The sequence below is a fragment of the Cydia fagiglandana genome, chromosome 27 (assembly GCF_963556715.1).
Source record: "Cydia fagiglandana chromosome 27, ilCydFagi1.1, whole genome shotgun sequence".
Taxonomy (NCBI): Eukaryota; Metazoa; Arthropoda; class Insecta; order Lepidoptera; family Tortricidae; genus Cydia; species Cydia fagiglandana.
Window position 1 is genome coordinate 7,509,874 of NC_085958.1, and position 25,760 is coordinate 7,535,633.

Sequence of the window (25,760 nt, forward strand, 5' to 3'; positions counted from 1 at the left end):
ATTTAATTTACACTATGTACAATAAAATGAACAAGTCACGCTAACATCTACTAAACTACACATGTTTACTGTTTAGTAGATGATCAATGCATGTATTTTGTGGCTACAGTTAACGTATGAAGCCTTTTGACGCGCTTAAAACAGCTGCTCAAACAACCCTACCAAAAAATTCAAAGTTTTTCGAATATGGGCGGTTAACCGTCAAATGTTGAAAAGCGGTTGTGTTGTATTGTTTGGTTTGGTTCCCATTTGTAAACTGGATTTGCTGGTGGAATAAGTGTTTTCTTGTGTTGTATTTGTATTTTTAATAATGGAATCCGTGGAAGAACGCTTGAATAAAGCTCGTCAAGAGCGCATTGCTAGAGAAAAAGCGAGAATCGATAAGGTATTCCATTTTGTTAAATTTGTTTTTAATCCAGAAATTCTAATTGAGAACACCCAATTAACATTATTGTAAGTAATTAATCTACTGAGTAATTGCAAAATTATTATTACTATTCCATTATTATCCTACTTTCAGTTACGGGAGATGAATCTCAAGAAATACAGTAAAAATGAGTCCCAGGGTCTTTCTAGAGCGCCGTCGACCGCTTCCCTTGCTAATAAAACACTCAATAGTACCATTAAACCCAAAACGGACTTATCAAAGAGCAATCTTAAATGTCCAACTACAATTAGAGAGGCTAAGAATAATTTTAGCAATGATAAAAGGCCTCTTACGGCCCCAATGCTAAAGAAGCCAACTGCAGAAATTAAGCCAGTTATGAAAAGCGCTGCTCCGAAAGTAACTGAAGTTAAGGACTCAAAAATGGTGACAAAAAGTACAATTGTTAAAAATACTGTAAAAAAAGATTTTATTAACAGTAATAAAATTATTGCCAATTCTGTTAAACTGCCGGTTAATAGTGTTAAACTGCCTGTTAATGGTGTTAAACATGTCCCTAATGTTGGTAGGAAAACTTTGGCCCCTATCAAGATAGCTAACCAATTGAAATTGTCTGAAAATCAGTCAAAAATGTCTGAGAAAGCTAAAGAAGCTACTAGAAAGACCATGCTACCAAATCAGCCATTTGAAAAGCCAAAGATAACTGCCAGAAAAAGTATGGCGCCCGTAAACCAGTCCAAAATATTCGAGAAACCTGTGGAGTTGTCTAGAAAGAGTATGATACCGATGCGGCCACTCAGTGTGACGAAGAATAGAGAATCTGTGTTCGATCGTCTGTACAAGCCTAAAACGGTTCAGAAGACTGAATTGAGTGACGCTGATAGACTTCAACAAGACCCAATATTTTTACAAAAGGTAACGTAAATTTTCCTTTGCAAAGATACCAATCCTTTACAATTTTCCTCTGCTGCACTAACATATAGGGATCATGTGCTTTGGAGGGCCTGCCATCTTGTGGCCTGAATCGGAAACATATGTGCACATGTACATTGCCATAGCAAGTCTATGGCACATATGTTTCCAATTCAGGCCATAAGATGGCAGGCCCTCCAAGGCGCACGATCCCTATATGTTAGCTACCATGTAATGTACCATTCTCGTTGGTATGTTTCCTTGTGCATAGTAGGTTCTGCCATCTTGTGGGCTACATCGGAAGCTTGAAACGACACATTTACGCCTCACACCAAAAACCTGACAGCTCTTATGCTGCCCCCTTTAGTTCATACACCGGGCCTATAGGTACCTACTGAAAATCTTTCAAAGATTGCTTTCTAACAAGTTTTGGTTTGAGACTGTTAAATTTTTAAGCCAACCTATGGAAATTAGACCCAGATTAAGCTTCATATAATCTTCAGAGGTACTATTAAACTAGGCCTGTTCCTCATAGGGCCACTTGTATCATTCACTAACCCAAGGTTAACTGGTTAAACCTGGAGTTACCATGGTTACCAGTATGATTTGACACACTGTTAATGGTTTTGTTAGCTGATTAACCCCGGGTTGGTGGAATGGTGCAATTGCTAAGAAACATACTATTCTAGGTTCTGCAGCAAGGAAGCCTGATTGCCAGCAAACGGCACACAATATTCGGCCAGAACTTCGCCAAGCCTGTGACAAAGGCCCCGGTGCGCAGGTCCATCTCCGCCGTCCATCTGAAGCGGATCAGCAAGAAGGAGCTGGGGAACTGCTTCCAGAAGTGGTCATCTATTGGTGAGATATTCATTTTCTTATAATTTTCTATAGGACCTGGCTTGGTAAACAGCTTAAGGGGCTACCCCACGCCAGTGATCTTTGATCTGAATCCCTTAGTTTTGTAATGTTTTTTGTAGCTTATCATATTAAGAGCAAGCTTTAAGCAATATAGCATCTTTGATCAATATAGTATCCCATATTTACTTCAATAGTTCATTGTCTTCGAGATATTTGTCATCAAAGTTGAACAATTTTAGGCTAAATAACTGGTTTTCTGGGCATAACTTTTGTGTTAATTAGTTTAAAATTAAAACCCTAAACATATTTTTCGAGACGTCCAAGACGAACCCAAATATATCCTGTAGATTTCGTACATGTAAGATCCTTCACAGCAAACCAGATGCGAAAAAAGTGTTTTTTTAGACAATGTTAAACCGTAATCAGAACAAAGTTTTATTCAAAACATCTTGCAGGCGAAAAACTGAATGAAATCGACTTAACCACCACAAACGAAGACGACAAAGTGACACAAGACACCGTACAATCAGCCATCAAGAGCGAACGCAAGCGAGTCCGCCTCCAAACACCCACATTCACCCCGCGACCGGAGGAAATGCAAAAACGACTGCAAAAATGGCTGCAATCCCGGGGAAAATCCATACACTCCTACCAACACCTACAGTGCTTCGGGATACATCATTTGGCTGAGAAACCTATCAAACCGCTGTTCATTAAAACTGAACTTAATGAAGAAAAGGAATTTGATCAGGAAAAGGAAGATTTTGATGATGAGAATAAGGAAAACATAGAATTGGAGCATGATAGCGATAATGATTCTTACACTGACTGTATGAACGAAATTAATGATGATAATAAAACTAAATGGAGAGGTAGAGTTAGCTATGTGAGTGATAGTGTTTGTATGAATGATAGCGATCATGATACTACATTGAATTCGGAAGAGGCTCCGGTGGATGTCCTGTTGGGAGCGCTGAATGATCTTACGGAGTTACTGCGTGAGGTAAGTCTTATATATCTACTTTTTAACCCGGATTACCCTAAACCCAAAAAAAAAATTATCCCTGGATTTTTTATGATTTTTAGGGTTCTGTACCCAAAGGGCAAATACGGGACCCTATTACTAAGACTCAGCTGTCCATTTGTCTGTCACCCGGCTGTATGTCTGTCTCATGAACCGTGAACTATAGCTAGACAGTTGAAATTTTGCACAGATGATGTATAACAACAAATACTACTACTAGGCCACCAGCGCTTAGCAGTTTACGTTTTCCAGTTTGCTCAAAACGCTATTATTGGATCTAGTTGGCCTAAATGATAATCACTGATGAAGATTTGACAAACACCTAAAACTTACAAAATGAACATTAATCGTTAAAAAAAAACAAGTGCAGTATCAGTATGATATACTTACACGCATCAGCTTTCAGCTGCTAGTGTATTAAACAATATGTGACGTCCCACGGGTAAGGTACCTTATGGCGGTTGGCCCCTCCATATTATTGCGGCGCTATGCGACGTAAGTGCCAGCCGCCATAAGGTACCTTTTGCCCTGGATCGTCACATATAACAATAAATAATTATCAAATATCAGGGCTTCGACTGGGAGCAATGCGCGCGCTGGTTGCGCGCTCTCCGCACCCGCTTCCCGCACGCGCCGTCCCTCGCCGCCTACTGGGAGTGCCGCGCCGCGCTGGAAGAGACGCGCGGGGACTTACCCGCCTCTGTGCAGTGCTGGGAGGAAGCTATAGCTAAGGGAACACAGGTAATATCTTACTATACTCAGGCGTGGCTCACTCCGCGATTTCGTCGCATTGCTACAGGTAGCTAAAAGTCCATCCGTTCGACCCAATTTTGGGGTTTGCCATATGCCATATGCCGCGCGTGGCGCTGTCGCCACCTAGCGGCCATATCTGTGCTAATCGTGACAGACGCGTTTTATTAGAGAGTGAGTCTTCTGTACCTAGTACTATTATTTATTCTGTGCTATAGTCTGGTATTTGTGAATTTTCGGGTAGTTGTAACATCTATTGGTTAATCGACCAAATACAAAACTGCCTGGATCTGTCACTGAATGACTTGACTTTAACCTACATTATTTGATCATGTAATGTTTTCGTTCTGCGCGGCTTAAGGAGCCATTTGAGGGTAGATTTTGTTTACTTTTATTTAAATACCTAAAGATACAGACTGTAAGTCATCACCTAAAATGATAACATGTAATGATTTAATTACAATAAATTACTTACTTAATTTCCAGCACTCGGTAGTGGACGCTAACCTGGACCAACTTCTAGACAAATTCATGCAGCTCAAGATCAGTCCCAACAGTGGGCAGCGGGGCCGCGTGGACCCCAAGCTGGTGGACGTGAAGAACGTCTTCAAGAGCACCATCATCAGGTTCGCCGTGCAGCAGGCTAAATTGTGAGTATCATCATCATCATCATCCCGGCATTTTACTATAGGGACCGTGCGCGTTGGAGGGACTGCCATCTTGTGGCCTGAATCGAAAACATATTATGTGCATAAGTACATTGCGAAAGCACCATCTACTTCTCGTAGGTACGTTTCCTTGTGCATAGTAGGTTCTGCCATCTTGTGGGCTACACCGGAAGCATAAACGACATATTTACGCCTCGCGCCAAAAATCTGACGGCCCCTGCTGCCCCCTATAGTTCATGCACGGGGCCTATATTTCAATGTATTTCTTCAGTTCGATGAAATTTAAACCACATGAAATTGGAACAGAGTGGCATTTCTTTTGTTTCAAAAATTTCCAAGCAAATAAAAATCAACTCTATTTCGTGTACCATAGGTTCAAACTTTAGAAAATTTTGGCTTTTTATGTACGGCTGGGCCTTAGGAGGCTATAATATTTATTTATGTACAGCCGCCATCAGATATATCTGAGCGGCCAAGGTGTTCACAATATCTGAACAAGCTCTCTAACGCCCTGACAATAGAGGCGTGCTCAGATATTTGTGAACACCTTGGCCACTCCGATATATATGGTGGCGACTGTATATTATTTGTAACTTTACAGACGGCAGTCCAACCAGGCCGACCAACCCACGCACATCATGACCCCCGTCCGGCGCAGCGCCCGCCTCAGCAGCCACTGGAGCGCTAAGATTCAAAAAACACCCCGCTACCAGAAAACACCCAAGACCCCTCTGCAGATATGTTCTTCGATCAGACAAGCCGGACTTATAGGGGAAAAGGTGCTGTTTGTACCGAATACCACTTTGTGTAACACTCCTTAACGCTATGACGCTTGGACGCCATTGTCTGCTATACACCACATCTAAAAACGCCTCTACAGATATGTTCCTCGATCAGACAAGCCGGACTTATAGGGGAAAAGGTGCTGTTCGTACCTAATACCACTTTGTGTAACACTCCTTAACACTATGACGCTTGGACGCCATTGTCTGCTATACACGACATCTAAAAATCCCTCTACAAATATGTTCCTCGATCAGACAAGCCGGACTTATAGGGGAAAAGGTGCTGTTTGTACCTAATCCTAATACCACTTTGTGTAACACTCCTTAACACTATGACGCTTGGACGCCATCGTCTGCTATACACGACATCCAAAAACGCTACTACAGATATGCTCCTCAGTCAGTCAAGCTGGACTTATAGGGAATAAGGTAGTATTTGTACCTAATACCACTTTGTGTAACACTCCTTAACACTATGACGCTTGGACGCCATCGTCTTCTATACACGACATCCAAAAATACCCAAAACCCCTATACAGATATGTTCTTCGATCAGACAAGCCGGACTCATAGGGGAAAAGGTGCTGTTTGTACCTAATACCACTTTGTGTAACACTCCTTAACGCTATGACGCTTGGACGCCACCGTCGGCTATACCTACACGACAATTTGTGTTCAAAAATAATCTGCTTCACGCCATAAAGTAATATGTATGTCGGCGGCCGATCGTAAGATCAGGCATATCGTGAAATTCCTAGGCATATCGTGAAACGTGAAAATCTTTGACTCGTTCCCTGAGTCGACGGAGTCCCGCGGGGCTCCTATTTCTGGGCAGTTTGCCCTTCGGGCATCTGAAGCAACCTAACGAACCTATCCTGCCTATAAATTGGTTTAATGTGACTATCGTCAAAATATTACACAGGAACATTACGATCTGCCTGATCTTACGATCGGCCGCCGACGTGTATAAGTAAATAAAGAGTGGTAACTCCATACATGTCACCTCATCATACACTCTAGCGTCAAGTAGTGGAATATATCAGTACTCTAACCTCTAGCCGCCCATACGTCAAACCTTGCCAAGCAAAATGAAATTTTATTTTGTCAACACAAAGTAGAATGGAACAGGAGACCTTTTTATAGGACTCTGGGCGGCTAGAGGTTAATGCACAACACTTTTCAGCTAATATTATAACCGGATTACTAGAAACTCTATTTTCAACTCCGTCTGCTTTTAATATTAGTTGTAAATTGTTTTAGCAGCACATTTTTCGTCAGTAGCGACACTTGTGCCATCTGGTGTCAAGTAGCGGTACTGATAGTTCCACTACTTGACGTTAGATGTCGACCAAGAAATAACGCGCGTTTTGGTAAAAAACTGATGTATGGAGTTACCCCTCTATCTTTACTTATATATGCTTTACGCCAAGTATTTTGATGTTTCTCTGGAATCTTGTATACTATTTATGATGTCAAATGGAGGAAATGTCCATATTTTCTATTTGACTGAGAAGAATATTGTATAAATGCTTCGATATACAGGGTGTTTGGTACATCGTCTGCCAAATTAAAACGGCAGATAGGTTGAGTCATTTGCTATCTTCTCATGCCTAGAAAAACAAAATTGGCCATGGTTTTTTATACTACTACGCAAGTAAAAATTTGAAATTTACGAAAAACTGTCATAAAAATGAAAAAAAAAAATTACCAAATTAAACATTTCTAGGCCTGAGAAGATAGCAAATGGCTCAACCTATCTGCCGTTTTAATTTGGCAAACGATGTACCAAACACCCTGTTAAAGTGTAGTTCAAGTCTGTTTAACCCTTTAACCGCCAGTCGGCCTTCGCCGACACATGCTACAATATAAAATGAACCGTAATACATTGTAATAAAGTTTACTATTGTATGTCATTAACAGTCGTGGCGGTCAAAAGGTCAAAGTTATTGGGTAAATAATGATGCCCTAAAAGCTTTAGATTCCTTGACGTAAGCTCTTCATGCTTTTTTGCTATTTAAACGCAATTGAATTGCCAATAATAATTATGTTAATGTATTTTAGATTAAGTTTTTTTAGATTGTATACAAACCAAAAATACAGTGAGTTTCATTTATTATGACTGCTTGATATAATTCATATAATAAATATTATACACATGTATAATATTCGTTATATACTATTACAGCCGTATTCATAAACAGTTAGAGCATTGATCATCAGTTGCTGATAACCGGATGTCACAAAACGTGATTCATAAACACTTTTTAGCGCTAAACAGTTGATCATCTCTTTATTAAATCCTCGGAAAGTTATGGAGCCGTGGACCCTTCTTTATCTGTTTATTATCCCTAAAATACAAGATGGCGGTCACAAAACAGCTGATTTTGACAAGACAGCATTTCACAAATTAGTGCAAACGTCGATGAGACTTGTATCGTAATTTAGTGATTTGGGTGTTCTTTTTGTTTAAAAAACGTCTAAATTTAATAAATGAGTGGTTTAATATGTGTAAATAAGGAGATAAACCATTACATACCTAGATATAGTGCGCAAATAGCGGGAAACCTAGATATTGTGCCTTTGCTAGGAGTTGTTTGCACGATTGTATGTCGCATTCATCAAGATGCAAGCAATTTATGCGATACGAACTGTTATACCATAAGACTAGACTTCTACGACTGGGGCACCGGCGTCGGATAAAGCACCTCACCAACCTATATACCTATCATAAAAGAATGAAAACTACTCCCGGAACTCCTACAGCGCAAAGAAGTGAGTATACCTACTTTTGTTTCATACTCATTACCTGCCATAAAACGTTGATTTATTATAAGATCACGGTATTCTCAAGCTCTAACTAAAAAGTATTAATTGCGCACATATTACATAGCAACCTGTAAGGGCACAGCAATACTGAAGATACTTAATTGAATAATATGGGCAGGTATATAGGTACCTTTGTTGTGGGACATATCATATTCCAATTTGTAGGTGTATTATCATTATCACTATAAAAAACATAAACTGTGGTTGGCCTACTTTGGTTGGATTTCTAGGAACTGTTAATGCTGCCGCTGCACTGAATGCTGTGTGGTGCTATTTGCTATGAAAGAAGGGTGTACTCGGTTAATTGGTATTAATGCTAGCATACTTGAGTTCTGTGTTGAAGTCCACACTGAGCAGAGTTAATTTTTTACATTGTGATAGATAAATAAAACAAGTTCATGAGTTTTTAACTGAGATTTTTATTATAACATATCAACATATTTCATGTGTTAATTTAGGGAAATCAAACAACCCACTTAAATAAAACAATTTTATTACATTTGACAATCATTAAACTAGTTAATATTTTTTCTTTATTTCAGTACAACCAACTTCATTTGATGGCGGTGTGCAGGCCGGTTAGATGCCAGAAGAGTGTGGCCTCCGGATTGTGTAGCCAGCTCCGGACAAATAGCTGATGATGGAATACTCACAACCTGAAAAGAACACAGTTTCAATTAATATACTCATTGAATCAACCTATATCATCTTTTATTTTAAGCTTAAGTATAACATCCTAATGGATATGGCAATATGGAATAATTTCCATATTGTTGTGGAAACTATATGGAATAATGGATCTCCATCCAGGCAGAGATTCTGTTGTTGTTTGTCAATACCATAGCTATCTCACAGCAAAATTAAAGAATTACATACATGTCTGTTTTGTTCATACATACTTCTACCTAGCGTACCTACAGACACTGTTTCTTACCGGTAATTGTAGTTTGATAAAATGAAATTATACAATAATAAAGTTATGAATTGAAACGCTAATATACTTTTAAACAAATAATTAACCTACAATGGTGTGTTATGATTGATAAGTACCTTATGTAAAAATCATATTGATATCTTTGTTGATTTAAAATTATATAACCTACCAACAGCGACACTCCTGTGAATAATGAACATTTCTGCCTCATTATGAATTGTGCAGTTTGCCTTTTAATGCGGCTATTGGCTGAGATGTTTCACTGCAAACATTGTCATTGTCAAGTTGCATATATAAGCGCTTATCTTTAACTCTGCGCCCTAGGCGAACAAAAAAGGTTTTTAAGATAAATCACCACTTCACTGATAAATTGGTTCCATCGTGTGGTTGGTTAAGTATGTTATTCACTAATTCTAATTATAAACAGCTCCTAACTAGCTTAGTTAGCTCTGCTCTTCTAAAAAACACCGATAGTACGTCAAATTAAAAATGAAGAGGCCATAATTTTTTGGGTGTCGAGGTATGTTCATAAAAATACTACAACATTTTACGTTAAGAAATGAATAACCAAATCTTGCTCACCTGATTTATCTTCACCGATCATTTGATATGAATAGTGTCAATATCGTTTGTGTTTCGCCACCAGAACAAAATGTGTTGGAATCCGTGGTATTACGGTGGCGATGGCGCGCAGGCAGAATTCTTGACTTGAGATGTGCAACTGCCCTCTTTCCCTCATTCCACAATATATTGAAACTATAAGCAATAACACATAGTTTTATCAATATTGCTTGCAAATCTTGCAATGAACTTTACTCGTAACATATCTGATTATCAGACTATGATATAGGTGGTTGCTTACCGAGTTTCGTAAAACTTCCGGCCGTGCAATATTATTTATTTGTTTTTGTGATGCAGAGGCTATTTTAATATATAATAACCCAGAAAACTGGTCAAAATTGTGCATCGTATTGTTCAGGATTTTATGATTTACCGCTAGTGCTGCTGTCAAACTTTTTTTTTAAATTAATGTTCAGCCATATTTTTGTCTATGATGTGCCAAGATGCCAACATAACGGGTCTAATCTGCTTATTAGTTAAGAAACCCCTAATAAACGTTTATAAATCATGGTTCTTATCAACGGCTTATTAAGCCTAAACAGTGGATTAGCTAATAAGCTGATCATTCCTCATTTAAGGATTTTTTATGAATACGGCTGTTAGTATATACTATATACCTACTAAACTTAAATAGTGCCTCTCGTATTATAATGTTACATCATCTACACTTTACTCTAGGTACTTTGTTTCCAAGAAATGGTACAGTCAGCAACAGAAGTTGCTAAGCGGGCCAGGTGTTCAAAATGATCTTGACGCGACTTTATTGTTATGAGAATAAGAGCGTGTCAAGGTAATTTTGAACATCTCGCCCGCTTAGCAACTTCTGCTGCTGACTGTACTGTTTTATTTCTTTTAGCTTTTAATTATATTACTTCCCTGCTTTATTTAGATTTTTCTAAGATTTGAAAAAGTAATATTATGTTCAATTTCTCATTTACGTTTTATAAAAATTATAAATGACAATAAATGAAAGTATTTTGTTGATGGTTGTTTTATTGAAATTTTAGTGGCTTTTATGTCATCAATTCATACTAAATGGGATCCTATCTCGTCGCATCTTCGAGCAACACCGGCTTCCGACAAAGCGTCGCATAATAATTTATTGTCATAATGTAATGTTAGTTACGCATAAAACTCTTTTCGCATATTTTTTCTCCAGCTGAAACAGAAAGTATTTTCGAAAATATTATGCATAGGTTGTATCTGGTTGTATAGAATAGGGTAGGTTAGGTTAGGTTTGTGTTATAATTTTTCAGAAATGTTAATATTTCCAGCATAATAACAATTATGCGAAATGAGTTTTATGAGTAACATTACATTAGGACAATCAATTATTATGCAACTCAATATGGACCCATACTAAATAAAACATGTCCCGGGCGTCCACATTCTAGCCTGGAGCAAAGAATAAATAATATCCGCCAAAAACATTTCATGTATAGTGTTGCTAAGACTAGGCGCATAAAGCTTACACTAAAAAGTTATCAGATCCCGTAGTAGGTACCAACACTAAATGTTATTCTCGCCCTCTTGTGACTCTCTATATGTAGTTAAATCTGTAAGATCGATAAAATATTGCTTAAACTGCTTTTGTTCGTAACAAATCGACCTGTTTTATTTGTCATTTTAGTTTAGTTTGCGCAGCTGCCGCATGGCGCTAGATGTAATGTCAGGCGTAATGTACGGCCAAGATGAGTTTGACTAGATAATGTAACAGCTGTTTTGTACGTAGTAAAACTATACATAGTAATTTATTGTAATGTATTCTTGACTAATTGCTATCTTTGTCTTTTGTATTCTTATTACTATCTTTGTCTTGTGTATGTATTAATTTTGTTGTTAATTCTCTTGTTATTCATGTTACCTGTCGTGATTGTTTCACCGGATGGTCTTATCGGAAGATCAGCGCTGAAAGTCGCCAGCAACATGCTGAGGTGAGACCATTTCGTGGCACTTTCTCTTTTTTATGTTTCTCTGTTTAGTATAAGTTTTTATTTTGTGTTTGTGCTTACGAATAAAATTATTTCTATTCTATTCTATTCTAAATCTGTAAGTCCTAATTTTCTAAGCTCTAACCAAAGAGTATTAAATCACTACGTTTTACAAGTAATATACGTTCATAATTTATCATAGTATGGGGTGTCGATGGGCTGGCTCTAACTGTATAAAGCCAACATCTTTAAAAAAGTATGGCTTGGCCGTTTCTTGAACGGTAACAGAAATTCTGTAATCCTGGTCAGGAATACGAATTGGGAATATAGATTAGGAATTCCGTAAGCATAGCGCACATATTAGAGTCGGACCAAGAAGAGTCTGCAGCGGATTTGATAGCCCACCCACAGCAAGTGTTGTTTATACGTCATAAATTCATAGAAGTTTCGTGGCTATCAAATCCGTTGCAGACTTTTCTTGGTCTGACTCTAGATTATTTGCATTAGGAATTTTCCTAGGGCCGCAGATACACGGAATTTTCCGTACAGAATGACGTGTGCAAGCAAGACAGCGCTATTGAATTGAATTGAATTGAAAATATTTATTTCAGATTTGCATCCATATTTGTTAGTATAACTTAGGAACTAATGTTAATTTTTACACCTAGTATATGTACATACATTAAACTATAACCTAATCTATTTTCTAAATTTAAGAAAGCCTATAACTTGGCGAATCCAATGCGCCAGTATAGGATTCTCAGGCCTTTCTGCAATGACATCCAGAATGCTGTTGGTACTGCTCCTAAGCCGACCCATGTCATGCATGTCTATGCATGTGTAGAGCGACGTCCCGTTCCCACCTGTCATTTCGTTAAACAGAAACCGAATGAAAAATCCGTGCGTAACGTGCGTATGCGGCCATGGTTATCCAGACTTTAGCACACTAGCATTATATTCTTTGCACTAGCACGTCTATTGGATCCTACCATCTATGGAAAATTTGAACCACATTTCCGAACGTAAATGACCTTGTTCAAGGTTCAAGTCATTCACTCATCCGACGACGAATACCATAACGAATACCAATACCGTTCGTTCATAGTTCGTTCATTCTAGAACTGACAGTGACATTGACAAGTTGCATTATTTGAAAAATTGCTTTTGCTTCGGCTGTGCGTTTTTGTTCCTACATATAATTTTATTTACATCGTGAATATTTTATTTTTGGTGTTAAAATAAACTGTTCTAGTTTTCGTTTCGCAGTGCTGGTGATATATTGTTTTTGTGCGTCACGTGTATCGTTTGATTGTGTTCTCGGAATCAGCTGACATCCGATATTTTTCCATTTGGGGTATGTTTTTTTTTAATACCCGACAATTTAATTTATTTAATCCTGATTATAATTCTTGCACTACAGTATTCCACTTCCTTTGTTGTGCTTATAGCAGAAAAGTGCGTTATTCGGTGTTAAAATGTCGCGAAAGTAAAATAGGTAGCTTAAAAGATAAAAGTTATTTAAATTTATGTTTAAAAATAGTTTTGTAACTAACCACGTATTCTCCGAATATATATTTTTGTCTTAAATTACCTGAGCTAAATAATATTATGAAACCTGCTTTTATTAGTCACTGAATAAATATTTCATCATATTTTCAGTACTTAATGCAAAATAGGCGTAAGGTTTCTTATAAATTGAACGTTGAATTCTACTTTGCGGCAAATAGAGAGAAAGTTGCAATCATTACTTAAGTACCTATTACAAAAGTTGTAATTATCTTATAATACATTTAGACTTATAAACTGAAATAAATGTCACATACGAAGAAAAAATGACCAAGGCCTCAAGTACCCCAGGCTGGAATTGAACCAGCATCCTCTACTATTGCGGTAGGTGCCTGTGCCATTCAGCCACAGCAGTATAGGTCGAATTTTTCCAAGTATATGCACTTCTTACTGAAGGCTTATGACGCCCCCTGAAAATTAATTATTTTCTGAAAATAATTTGATTTGTTCTAATACTTATAATCTTCTCACCCTAAAGACCTACTGTCACTACAAAACCATTCAACTCTGGAGAGAAACAACAGGTTTGAACCATTCCAAAGCGCTTATCAAGGCCTTCAGCAAAAAGGCATCCTCGAACGCCTTAGTGCTGTCTAGGAACCAATTGCGCAACTTGGTAAGGGTGCTTACCGGGCACTGCGGCCTAAATAAGCACATGCACACCATGGGGAAACGTGACATAGGGCGGTGCAGACTCTGCATGGAGGCAGAGGAGACGCCCTTACACATCCTCACAGAGTGCCCTTGCCTAATGCGTACTCGTGACCTAATCTTGGGCGGACACATATTACGCCCGGAGGAGGTAAAGTCTCTCGAGACCAAAAAGATCCTGCAGCTATTTGAAGTTGCAGGGTAGGATCGAGAGTTGTAGTAGGGGGCGATCACAATAGATCAGGAATGGTTGCAGTGATACATAGGCTTTGGAGCCTTATAATAGCCCCTAATAAAGAAGAAGAAGAAGAATACTTCTAATACTACACTTAACCTTGTTAGAAAAGGTATTAAAATCAACATTATTGCAATGAAGTACGAGTAACAACTATGTCAATAATTATTAATTGTGCTACATTATCTCCGTATGATTCGTCACCATGAGAACAATGATGTTGTAATAACATATTGTACTTTGTCTCTGTACCAACTGAAATACAAAAAAGCATATGTGCCTTTATATTTTGAATGGGTGGTATTCCATCTGTCCAATGTACATTGCGTCTTACTCTCGCATAGGGTTTGCACGACGGATCCGAAATGTATTGGAAGATCCGCGGATCCGGATCCAGATCCGGATAATTTCATACATTTCGGATCCGGATTGCAAACCCTACTCTCGCATTAAGCAAAATCGGTCTAAAGACCTCTCACTGAACTGCCTGACTTTAACCTAAACTGAGTAAACTGCAAAACGTAATTCAAGACCAAAAAAAGTAACACAATGTTGCCACTGCAATAATTTGTTTGTTAAATAGTAAATTCATATTGATAAATAGGTAATCACACTAAGATAATTTATTTATTAGTAATTTTACTCCTAGAATTCAAAAAAGTACTTTTATTTACTTATTTTTACATAAATACAAGACATGCTAGTAAATAAGTTCTAGTAAGTTAGGCAACATTTTCAACTTTTTTTGATCTTGAATTACGTTTTGCAGTCATAGATATAAACTATGGATGAGCGCATGCATACGAATTGCCCGTTGCGATCTTCATGTCAGCAAAAAAGCGCCATCTGTTACACACTGCGTACAACTACGTGAACTCGACTCTCGCGATAACTTTGTACGGGCGTACAAGGCTTGTTAAGTTTATTCGCGGTTTATATCAGAAGAGCGTCGATTAAGTTTATGGTTAATCAAAATTATTTGTTGTATTTGTTGGCGTTGTTTGATATCCGTGTCGTCGACACTGACGCTCCTTCTTACCTCTCACGACCCGTGACATCTGTACTAAAATCAGCTGAAGACGAAAACCAGAGAAAATATTCCACGGCCTGTGAAATGCGACATGCAACTTTCACACCACTTGTAACATCTGTTGACAGCGTCTATGCACCCCAAATGTCCTCCGTTATAAAACATATGGCAGAAACCATATATCAACGTTGGAACCGTTCTCTAAGTACCATACTGAGCTGGCTGAGATGCAGGATCAGTAACGCCGTTATATGTGCCACCTGCATGTGCATCCGAGGCACACACCACCGGTTTAAGTCCCCCGCCAGGTGGCTTGGGTTCGACGACGGTGCCGCCCTTCCACACATCGACTGAAACCAATTTTCTACCCTACCTACATATGTCTTAACCTAACCCTTTGCCTATGTATTACTTATGATTCTCGTAATAAATGCTTTAGTTAACATATGTATTGTATTAAAATGGGCGAACTTATCCTTATAAGTTTCCGTTCTTCTACGTTATTTCGTGATGTCATTATCGTCTCAGGCGGCAATGCAATATTTTAAACATTCGCGCCGTGCGGTGTGCCGCCCTGTGTAAGCCGGCTCTGTCAAGGTCGACAAGTTGGGGGAGCTACTAGCTACAGCAGTACAGTTTGATAAGTACCTCCCGAGCTTTCGCGAGTAAAATGGGGCGAACAACTATTTCTGTTAGTTTCTTGTTTGCAAAACAGGTAGAGTAAAAAAGAAGGAAACAGCAATACAAACTAACTAACTATTTTGGCTCAGTGATCCAAAGAGAATCTTGGCCTCCGAAATGAGAGCGTGCCACCTGTCCACAAACATGATGCAAAAATATAAGTAGGTAATGGAAAGTATTAAATACAGCGATGTGAATTAATCGGTGTTTGAAAATGCGCGCTTTGTTTCTAGCGCTCACCTGTTAATTTTTTTTGAGTTTTACCTACAGTTAATTAAAAACTTATAGGTACCTGACAAGAATTAATATACTAGGTACCTAAGTCAACGAATAAAACAATAACAAATACTTGATCTTGTTATTTTGAATGTTTTTAATAATTATGTAAAAGAAACGGGAACAAACTCTGTAAGACAGACAATAGGTACTTTAATTTCGGTAATTATATCCGGTAGGTAATCAACTAATCATATTTAAGTAAATTTACCTATACAAATCACGCAGTATGCATTTCTACTTCATAATAACTTCCAAAGAGAAATGACGTCCTTACAAGGTTAATGCATTAGCGCTATGACGTACGAGCGAACATCAGTTGCTCGTGAGAATGAAATAAAATTATCGTTTAAAATTGGTTTTAAGCAATAAATAAACCTAATTGGAAATTACTTACCGATGATATGAGATCCCATTTTTTTTCTTATACTTCCTATAATGGTTTTTGCACCCTTTTACAACGCAATAAGGCATTTTTGTGTTATGCTGCATGACAACTTTCTACTGCGCAATTCGCCACACGACTGAGCGCCGGGGTGTGATAAATGCAAATATCACACCCATGTAACGGCCCCCTTTTTAGTGCTCGTTAGCCGCGTCCTTACGAAGTAATATATATGTCCATGTTTGCAGTATACATTATTTGATCATGTAATGTTTTCATCTACCCTCAGCCGGCTTAAGGAGCCATTTGAGGGTAGATTTTGTTTCTCTCTCTCTCTCTCTCTAACCTTTTTCTACCCTTCGGGTGTAGGCCTCCTTCATTTTACGCCATTTGTCACGGTCTTTTGCAACCTCGAGCCACTTCTTCCCCGCAGTCCTTTTGATGTCGTCGTCCAAACGCATCTTGGGTCTACTTTGGGGACGCTCCTCCCCCCATGGTCGCCACTCAAGTAGTCGTTTACTCCACGAGTCGGTCTTTCTTGCTATATGCAAGCAATATAGCAAGATTTTGTTTACTTTTATTTAAATACCTAAAGATTTATAAAATACATCTATGAAACACCAACACTATAGAGCAAGTAGAGATGTTTCGTGCATTGAGGTTTATGTAAATTTACATATACCTCAATGGTTTCATGTGAAGTCACCAAATTACAACTGTTACCACCAGGCCCCAATTTCACATCGGTGACAGGTGCGACGAATTGTAAAATCACTGTTGCTGACGTCACAGGCATCCATGGGCTACGATTACCACTTACCATAGGGCGGGCCGTATTCCTGTTTGCCACCATCATTGTATTATTAAAAAAAACCTTATTATATCGAAAAAAAACAGATATTTCTCCTGCGAAGTTTCTGACAATTGTGAAAGATTTAGAAGAATTGTAGGTAATTCTTGACAGGTAATGAGTTATATGTCGGAATTTCGTGACAATTGTAGTGTTTCTTGTGACAATTGTCATAAACTTTGCAAGAGAAATATCTGTTTTCGATATCATAAAGTTTTTTTTAATAATACAATGATGGTGGCAAACAGGAATATGGCCCGCCCTATGGTAAGTGGTAACCGTAGCCCATGGATGCCTGTGACGTCAGCAACAGTGATTTTACAATTCGTCGCACCTGTCACCGATGTGAAACAGGGGCCTGCACCAATATTGTGACTGTTTTCCTCCTAATTTAAATTCATTGCAGGTGCAAAAACATTTGACCTTGTTTTTCAGTGTTTTTGTGAATTAAATTTCATGTGTGATATTGTGAGACTATGTAATGTATAATACTAGTCTAAGATACATATATTTTTGAGATGATTTATGCAAACATATTTTTACAGTTTACTGTACAAAGAATTTCGTAAATTGACCCGCCATCAGTGGCGAGACACTCCTGACTTCGGGCAAACTCGGCTTCGTTCGGCTCAGCATTGCTCCGAGCAATTATTAGGGTTGGCACCACTTGATGTCCTTTTGCGTGCACGTCCACAGATAAGATAATGACTTGAATTTTGACAACCCTAAATAGCCGAAAGAGATAGAGCCATAAGTTAGAAACGGATATCATGATTCGACCCTGAATCGCAGTCAAACTTCGGTTTTGTACGAAGTGTCCTTTCTGTACGGTAGTATTATTGTTTATTCTGTGACGAAAAATAAATTAAAATCAATTGACATGCTGGTATCAGAGTGATTGAACTAATCTAAACTCGTACAGTTGTTCAATTCAGACGAATTATCTTCGTCAAGTATATTTCAATAGAACTTGCTAACTATGTAAACAAACCGCCATATTGAAATTGTCTCTGCATGATGAATTTATTAGTGATGGGCAAGACTCCAACTTACTACTTTACTAATGTCAAACCATATCGAATAATAAAATACCAAAAGTAAAAAACAGGTAGTTACGTATTTTTAATTTGTTTAATCACGATTAGAAGACAAATTAATACTTAAGAATGATGTATTGATGTATTTTATAACCGCGTCGGTAGGTACAGAGCGTGGGTTGGGTAGTGTGTAGCGGGTTTATATCACAAACTTTAGTCACAAGGTCACAACACTACCCATCATAGACAATTGTAGAATTTAAAAGAAACAAAACCGTCATTCCATCAGGTCCTAATAACCTAACTTATGAAACCATTTTAAACTTTTAATTAAATATCCAAGATACAGTTATACATTTATGTATTTTACGGAACGGACCGTTTCAATAGTGTATATGTGTATGGTTTCAATGGTATTTGATGAGGTGGTGTGAAAATTCAAAGAGAATCAGTGATAAAACAAAGTTACGTTGTTTGTTTACATATTTAGCAAGTTCTATTGAAATAGACTTTATAAACGATATGGATTAGATGTGCCAGTGTCAAGGGTGACGTTTTTGTTTGAAGAAACGTCACATTTGACACTGGCACATCTTATCCATATCGTTTCTAGATCTATTAATTGATGTATTAAAGTTTGAATCGTGCAGCTAGTCATGTCGACCACCTTGATACTGCGATATTCCGCATTTCTGATTCTGATACGATCGTAGGTAAAGTCCGAGGGTAACTGTATTTTATTTTTATTGTATTTAATATGCGGCCTGCGTTAGGCGTGGCTCACTGCGCGATTTCGTCGCTTTGCTACAGGTAGCTAAAAGTACATCCGGAGCACCCCAATTTTGGGGTTTGCCATAAGCCGCGCGTGGCGCTGTCGCCACCTAGCGGCCATATCTGTGCTGATCGTGACAGACGCGTTTTGTTAGAGAGTGAGTCTTCTGTACCTAGTACTATTATTTATTCTGTGCCTGCGTTTCCACCAGAGAGAAGACCTCGCTACGCGTCCTCGTACCGCTGAAACTACCTCGCACATCCCTGGTGGGAATGCAGCCTAACTACGATACTATTGTCGCCTGGCTGACTGGACACTCTGGACGGAGTGCGTAGCCAACGTGCAATCGTTAACGAATAAATAATTCTTTAAATAAATACAAGTATAAGTTTACAGCTCTAGATATGCCAAAACACTTATACTCTTAATACATAGTCATAACTAATAACTATCTCTAGGATCTTTATTTAAGTTTACATATGTAGAGATTAAAATAAAATTCTAAAGGTTCCGTCACACAGGCGCGTTTTCCGGGCGGTGCGTGAGCGTTTTATTAGGGTTCCGTACCCAAAGGGTAAAACGGGACCCTATTACTAAGACTTCGCTGTCCATCCGTCCGTCCGTCCGTCCGTCCGTCTGTCTGTCACCAGGCTGTAGCTCACGAACCGTGATAGCTAGACAGTTGAAATTTTCACAGATGATGTATTTCTGTTGCCGCTATAACAACAAATACTAAAAACAGAATAAAATAAAGATTTAAATGTGGCTCCCACACAGCAAACGTGATTTTTGACCAAAGTTAAGCAACGTCGGGCGTGGTCAGTACTTGGATGGGTGACCGTTTTCTTTTTGAATTTTTTTCCGTTTTTGTTTTTGCTTTATGGTACAGAACCCTTCGTGCGCGAGTCCGACTCGCACTTGCCCGGTTTTTTAGCATTAGAAAGAACTTGCAAGAAGGTAAGCGATCTTGACATGTCTTTTAATTGAAAAACGCTTTTTAAAAATCAAAAACTATTACTTATGAAAGCAGAAGAATATAAATGATCGTATTAGATTCATAATTGTTACATATTTGCCGTAACTTATTTATAAAATGAGTTTTTCAATTAAAAGACACCAAGATTGTTTACCTTATTTCTAATGCTAAAAAAACGAACTATAGAGATGAACTTAACAATTGGCACGTTGGCTACGCGCCCAGAAACAACAGAAAAAAGTCGATCCATTGCATAATTAGTTCCTCACAACCGCTATGTCCTAAGGACATTGACATTGGGTATGGAAAACGGTTCTCGCGTCTATAAATAACTTGGTTAACGGCCTTCTAGCCTAGTTGGTAGTCTGCCTGTGGAGCAGGAGGTCCCGGGTTCGAATCCTGGTGGGGGCATTTATTTGTGTGTTTGGGTCTCTATTGTTTCCCAAAAAGTTTTAAGTCATAATGTAGGTACATATTGTAGTAGTAGTAGTAAAACACTTTATTGTACAAAAAACAAAACAAAACAGGAAAAATAACATTCGTCATTAGTACAAAGGCGAACTTATCCCTTTAAGGGATCTCTTCCAGTATATAGTATAGTAGTAGTAGTAGGGGATATTGTTGCCCGTATATACGGTATCGGCTTGTCAGTTGTTCGGAACTGTCAAAATACATATTGGTCTAACTGATAGGCCGATACCGTCCGGCGTCAGTGGGCCCCTTAGAGTGACATTCCATTTCCAACTGCAGCTGCAATACTGTTAATTTTACTATGGAAATTGACAATGACAGCGACGCGTTTCCATAGCAAAATGAACAGTATTGCAGCTGCAGTTGGAAATGGAATGTCACTCTTAGTCATAATTATTTTCGTTCGGCGCGATCATTCTTTCTTCCGTGTTTTCGTTATTCGCTAGGCATAACGAGCCATTTGAGGGTAGATTTTGTTTACTTTTATTTAAATACCTAAAGACACAGAATATAGTCAAAGTGACAGGATACAAGTACTAAAATCAGCCATGTTTAAGGTCGAAAAGTGAGCGTCCCCGTCAGCCGTACGCAAACCGGTATAGAAACTACGTATAGAAAGTATTCGCTACATAGAATAAGATTGTGTAACATGATAAATGTCAATTTGCATAGCAAGTGCACAAACAACAATTCCTCTTCTTAACTGTCCATCGGTGGACCTTATGCCTTTTGTAATAAGGTTTACGAACTGTGAGTAACTTTAACGGTGTGGGAGATGGTATGATTCAGTTCAGATTCACATTTATTTGTGTGATAGAGTGGCAAATCTATCTATCTAATAGTTACCTACCTTTAAACGAGAAATTCTTGTTTATTTATATATATATATATATATATATTTCGGGGATCTCGATAACGGCTCTAACGAGTTCGATAAAGTTTGCTATATGGGGGTTTTCGGGGGCGATAAAATGATCTCTTAGGTCATTTAGGAAAACTCTCGTTTCGTCTTATCTCTGGGAAAACGGGCATTTTTTTACTTTTTAGGGACAGCTAGACAGTTGAAATTTTCACAGATGATGTATTTCTGTTGCCGCTATAACAACAAATACTAAAAACAGAATAAAATAAAGATTTAAGTGGGGCTCCCATACAACAAACGTGATTGACCAAAGTTAAGCAACGTCGGGCGTGGTCAGTACTTGGATGGGTTGGGGTTGGCTTGGTTTTTTTTTTTGCATTATGGTACGGAACCCTTCGTGCGCCAGTCCGACTCGCACTTGCCCGGTTTTAATACTTTTTCCGAGCAAAGCTCAGTTTCCCAGGTATTAACTTTTAAAATATCAATTTGGACAATTTATACAATTTTACAGCTGACTGTACACTGTATACTTGCCAAAGGATATATCGGAGCGGCCAAGGTGCTCAAAATATCTGAGCATGTATGTACTTTAACGTCTTGATAATATGTAGAGGCACAGAATAAATAATAGTACTAGGTACAGAAGACTCACTCTCTAACAAAACGCGTGTCACGATCAGCACAGATATGGCCGCTAGGTGGCGACAGCGCCACGCGCGGCTTATGGCAAACCCCAAAATTGGGGTCGAACGGATGTACTTTTAGCTACCTGTAGCAAAGCGACGAAATCACGGAGTGAGTCACGCCTGGTAGAGGCTTTGTTCAGATATCTGGTGACACCTTGATCGCTCCGATGTATATGATGGCGATTGTACTGATGATTATTTATACATTTTATTAGAAAACGTGCTTCTCAAGTATTTTTTATCGGCGAAGGTAAACACGCGGATGTAACATAGGTCACCTGCATACTTACAATAGTTACAATACCTGAGAAATATGTAGGTACCTATAGTAAATTGGAAAATACATGGTGGCTAAAAAATAACTGCATTCCCGTTGCCAGGGAGGTTTTGGGATTATACTGAGCAACTTTTACTATGGTATCAACCTCGAATTCGCGAAAGAAAATTGGCTGTTTCATACATTTTGGCTGGTCTATTTTATATGGAAAGGTAATATTTTTTTTCGCGATTTTGTCGTTGGTCCCATAGTAAAAGTTGCTCAGTATAATCCCAAAATGTCCCTGGCAACGGAAATGCAGTTATTTTTTAGCCATATATACAATACTGTAATTGTATTGTACCACGCAGACAGTGTGTGCAGTTTGCCTAAAACGTCTTATTTACTCTTTGTATGCGTCAGTAACAACATTGAGAATCTCACTTTTATCACGATTTAAAGTAAACACCTATAAAATTACAAACAGTTGTTTAGTCTAGATATTTATCAGTCCAATAGGGTTGGCAAATGTCAAAGGTTTGCATAGATGGCGCCATCATAGCTTGCCCCTTTTTCTATGAGATTTGGCTTAAAGAGCTGGCATCCAGGGTATTAATAAATGCACAATTTGACACAATTCTAGGGATTGACAGGGCAAGCTATGATGGCGCCATCTGCTAAAAACTTCGACCGGCCAACCCCATTGCGGCTCTTCAAGTCACCCAAAAATTTACATTTCAATTCTCGGACCCCTGTAAACAACATTTAGGTACGTCTCTTTAAGAATCCTAAAACTGGTGATATCCATTTTTTTTTTTTCGTTGTGGCGCGCGCACAGTTCTAGTGAGCAAGGACCCCGCTAAGGATACGGGCGAGCCTTGCTCATATGCATATCTGTCGCCAGTTTTCCCTTAGTCGCCTTATACGACACCCACAGATGGGGTGGTGCTATTCTTTTCTGGTGCCGGCACCACACGGCACTGGTGATATCCACTGATTACGCTGTTCTCAAAAGTTTGCCGATCCCAGGCCGCGTAGCCAAGATGCCGATCGCTTACGCTCCGTAGCGATCGAAACGCAACTGTCACTGTCGCACTAATATGGAAGTGTGACAGAGAGACATAATGGTTTTCGTTGTCGAAGCGATAGCGATTGTAACCTTGGCTAGGCCGGCTGGTCTAGTCAACTCTATGGCTGCTGCTCGACGCAACGTTATAGCGTAGGTTAAGTACTTCCCGTCGACCTATTACCAGGCGTGGCTCACTCCGCGATTTCGTCGCTTTGCTACAGGTAGCTAAATCCATCCGTTCGACCCCAAATTTGGGGTTTGCCATAAGCCGCGCGTGGCGCTGTCGCCACCTAGCGGCCATATCTGTGCTGATTGTGACAGACGCGTTTTGTTAGAGAGTGAGTCTTCTGTACCTAGTACTATTATTTGTTCTGTGCTAGAACTATGAAATTTGGCAAGTAATATAGTCTTACACTACAAGTATGTACAGGGAAAAATCGGATATCTATAAATTTGTTGAAAATAAAAAAATAAGTTATATTTGTAGGGAACCCGTCGGTGGGTGTTTCCAACACGCACTTGTCCGGGTTTTTCATATGGCAACCCTATGTAAGAGAGGCTTGTTTTTGACCTAAATGTAAACTAAGCTTGCACCATGTTAAGTAAATGACAGAGAAAATGTACACATTTTGTTTGTAAAGTCTTAATAATATCTCTTTGTTTCTGAGGTAAATAGTAGTCAGTGTCTACTGTTTTATCCTCCTGCCGCCCAATGTACAATAGGATGTACATTCAGATTCGATGGAATGTCAACCTTAATTATAGACAAAATAGGTAGCATTTCATTTGTCCCGTAAACTTTTCGAACAAATTAAATTCAACCTAATTGAGAATACAACAAGATTCTAAATTCCTTGGCTATAATTTTATATGGTGGGCGGCACGAGGTTATCTTTAGCAAACATTGCGGATGATAACAGTTTTGAATGATTCACGGTTAGTTTCACTAGACTTATTTATACTTACTTGGTAAATATCATATCATTTGATATTTACCAGTCGCTTTTCGGTGAAGGAAAACATCGTGAGGAAACCTGCATACATCTGCGAAGAAATTCAAAGGTGTATGTGAAGTCCCCAATCCGCATTGGGCTAGCGTGGGGACTATAGCCCAAGCCCTCTCGCGCTCGAGAGGAGGCCTGTGCCCAGCAGTGGGACGCATATAGGCTGAATTATTATTATTATACTTACTTGAGAGTTGTTTCACGGTTCATATATAGTTAGACCGTAAAAAGTCTGCAGCGATTTTGATAGCCCACGCAGTGCAAGTGTCAGATTAAACGTCAAACTTCTATGAAATTATGACGTATTAATAACAGTTACACTGCGTGGGCTATCAAATCCGCTGCAGACTTTTATTGGTGTGACTATAATTTGTTTGGACTATAGTTCGTTTTTTCAGCATTACAAATAAGGTAAACAATCTTGATGTCTTTTAATTGAAAAACACATTTTAAATATAAGTTACGGTAAGTAACAATTATGAATCTAATACGATCATTTATAGTCTTCTGCTTTCATAAGTAATAGTTATTGATTTTAAAAAAGTGTTTTTCAATTAAAAGACATGTCAAGATCGCTTATCTTCTTTCAAGTTCTTTTTAATGCTAAAAACAACGAACCATAGTGTGGGGTGACACATGACAACACTGACTGAAAATAAAATGTATATCTATATTTGTTTTCAAGGACATTTCCTAAGAATAGCAAGAATACATAACAATAATGCTGATACTAATTTGCTGCATGTTTGGGACGTACACGAAACAAACATGTCATGATGTCACCTTCACGCAAATTTGATAAATGTGACGTTTTACGTGTGAAGGTACCTTATCCTCCTGAGTCCCAGAGGCAATTGTTTTGTTTTTGAAATTGGAACCCTTTTTAGGGTTCCGTACCCAAAGGGTAAAACGGGACCCTATTACTAAGACTTCGCTGTCCGTCCGTCCGTCCGTCCGTCCGTCCGTCTGTCACCAGGCTGTATCTCACGAACCGTGATAGCAACAAATACTAAAAACAGAATAAAATAAAGACTTAAATGGGGCTCCCATACAACAAACGTGATTTTTGACCAAAGTTAAGCAACGTCGGGAGTGGTCAGTACTTGGATGGGTGACCTTTTTTTTTTGTTTTTTTGCATTATGGTACGGAACCCTTCGTGCGCGAGTCCGACTCGCACTTGCCCGGTTTTTTACACAATAAAAGTTCAAAGTAGATTTTGGAATATGTACAAAAAAGTTTACACAGGGACTGGGTATGG

General features: G+C 38.6%; 2 protein-coding genes and 2 long non-coding RNA genes across 4 annotated transcripts in view; 3 read left to right on the forward strand and 1 right to left on the reverse strand.

Annotated features, from left to right (window-relative positions):
* Positions 1-310: 310 nt before the first annotated feature.
* Positions 311-5,998, forward strand: LOC134677865 (uncharacterized). The gene is made up of 7 exons (XM_063536289.1): positions 311-385; positions 521-1,300; positions 1,987-2,155; positions 2,611-3,158; positions 3,750-3,920; positions 4,416-4,579; positions 5,199-5,998. The coding sequence occupies exons 1-7, from the start codon at positions 311-313 to the stop codon at positions 5,416-5,418; spliced, it is 2,127 nt and encodes a 708-aa protein (XP_063392359.1). The 3' UTR covers positions 5,419-5,998.
* A 972-nt stretch (positions 5,999-6,970) lies between these two features.
* On the forward strand, positions 6,971-8,906 carry LOC134677852 (uncharacterized). Its single transcript, XR_010100117.1, has 2 exons — positions 6,971-8,154; positions 8,751-8,906. It is a non-coding gene; the product is annotated as an uncharacterized LOC134677852 (long non-coding RNA).
* On the reverse strand, positions 8,750-10,388 carry LOC134677853 (uncharacterized). The gene is made up of 3 exons (XR_010100118.1): positions 10,005-10,388; positions 9,312-9,898; positions 8,750-8,864 (listed from the first exon to the last, which is right to left on the reverse strand). It is a non-coding gene; the product is annotated as an uncharacterized LOC134677853 (long non-coding RNA).
* A 2,427-nt stretch (positions 10,389-12,815) lies between these two features.
* Positions 12,816-25,760, forward strand: part of LOC134677909 (probable multidrug resistance-associated protein lethal(2)03659) — a 140,982-nt gene continuing 128,037 nt past the window's right edge. Inside the window, exon 1 of the mRNA XM_063536355.1 lies at positions 12,816-13,048. The gene's annotated coding sequence lies outside the window, so the exon portion shown is untranslated. The remainder of the gene's footprint in view (positions 13,049-25,760) is intronic.

Bases quoted from the DNA above. Each gene is read 5' to 3' on its own strand.
- LOC134677865 (XM_063536289.1), top strand. From the start codon at position 311: ATGGAATCCGTGGAAGAACGCTTGAATAAAGCTCGTCAAGAGCGCATT. The intron at 386-520 runs GTATTCCATTTT...TCCTACTTTCAG, and splicing joins AAAAAGCGAGAATCGATAAG to TTACGGGAGATGAATCTCAA. The intron at 4,580-5,198 runs GTGAGTATCATC...GTAACTTTACAG, and splicing joins GCCGTGCAGCAGGCTAAATT to ACGGCAGTCCAACCAGGCCG.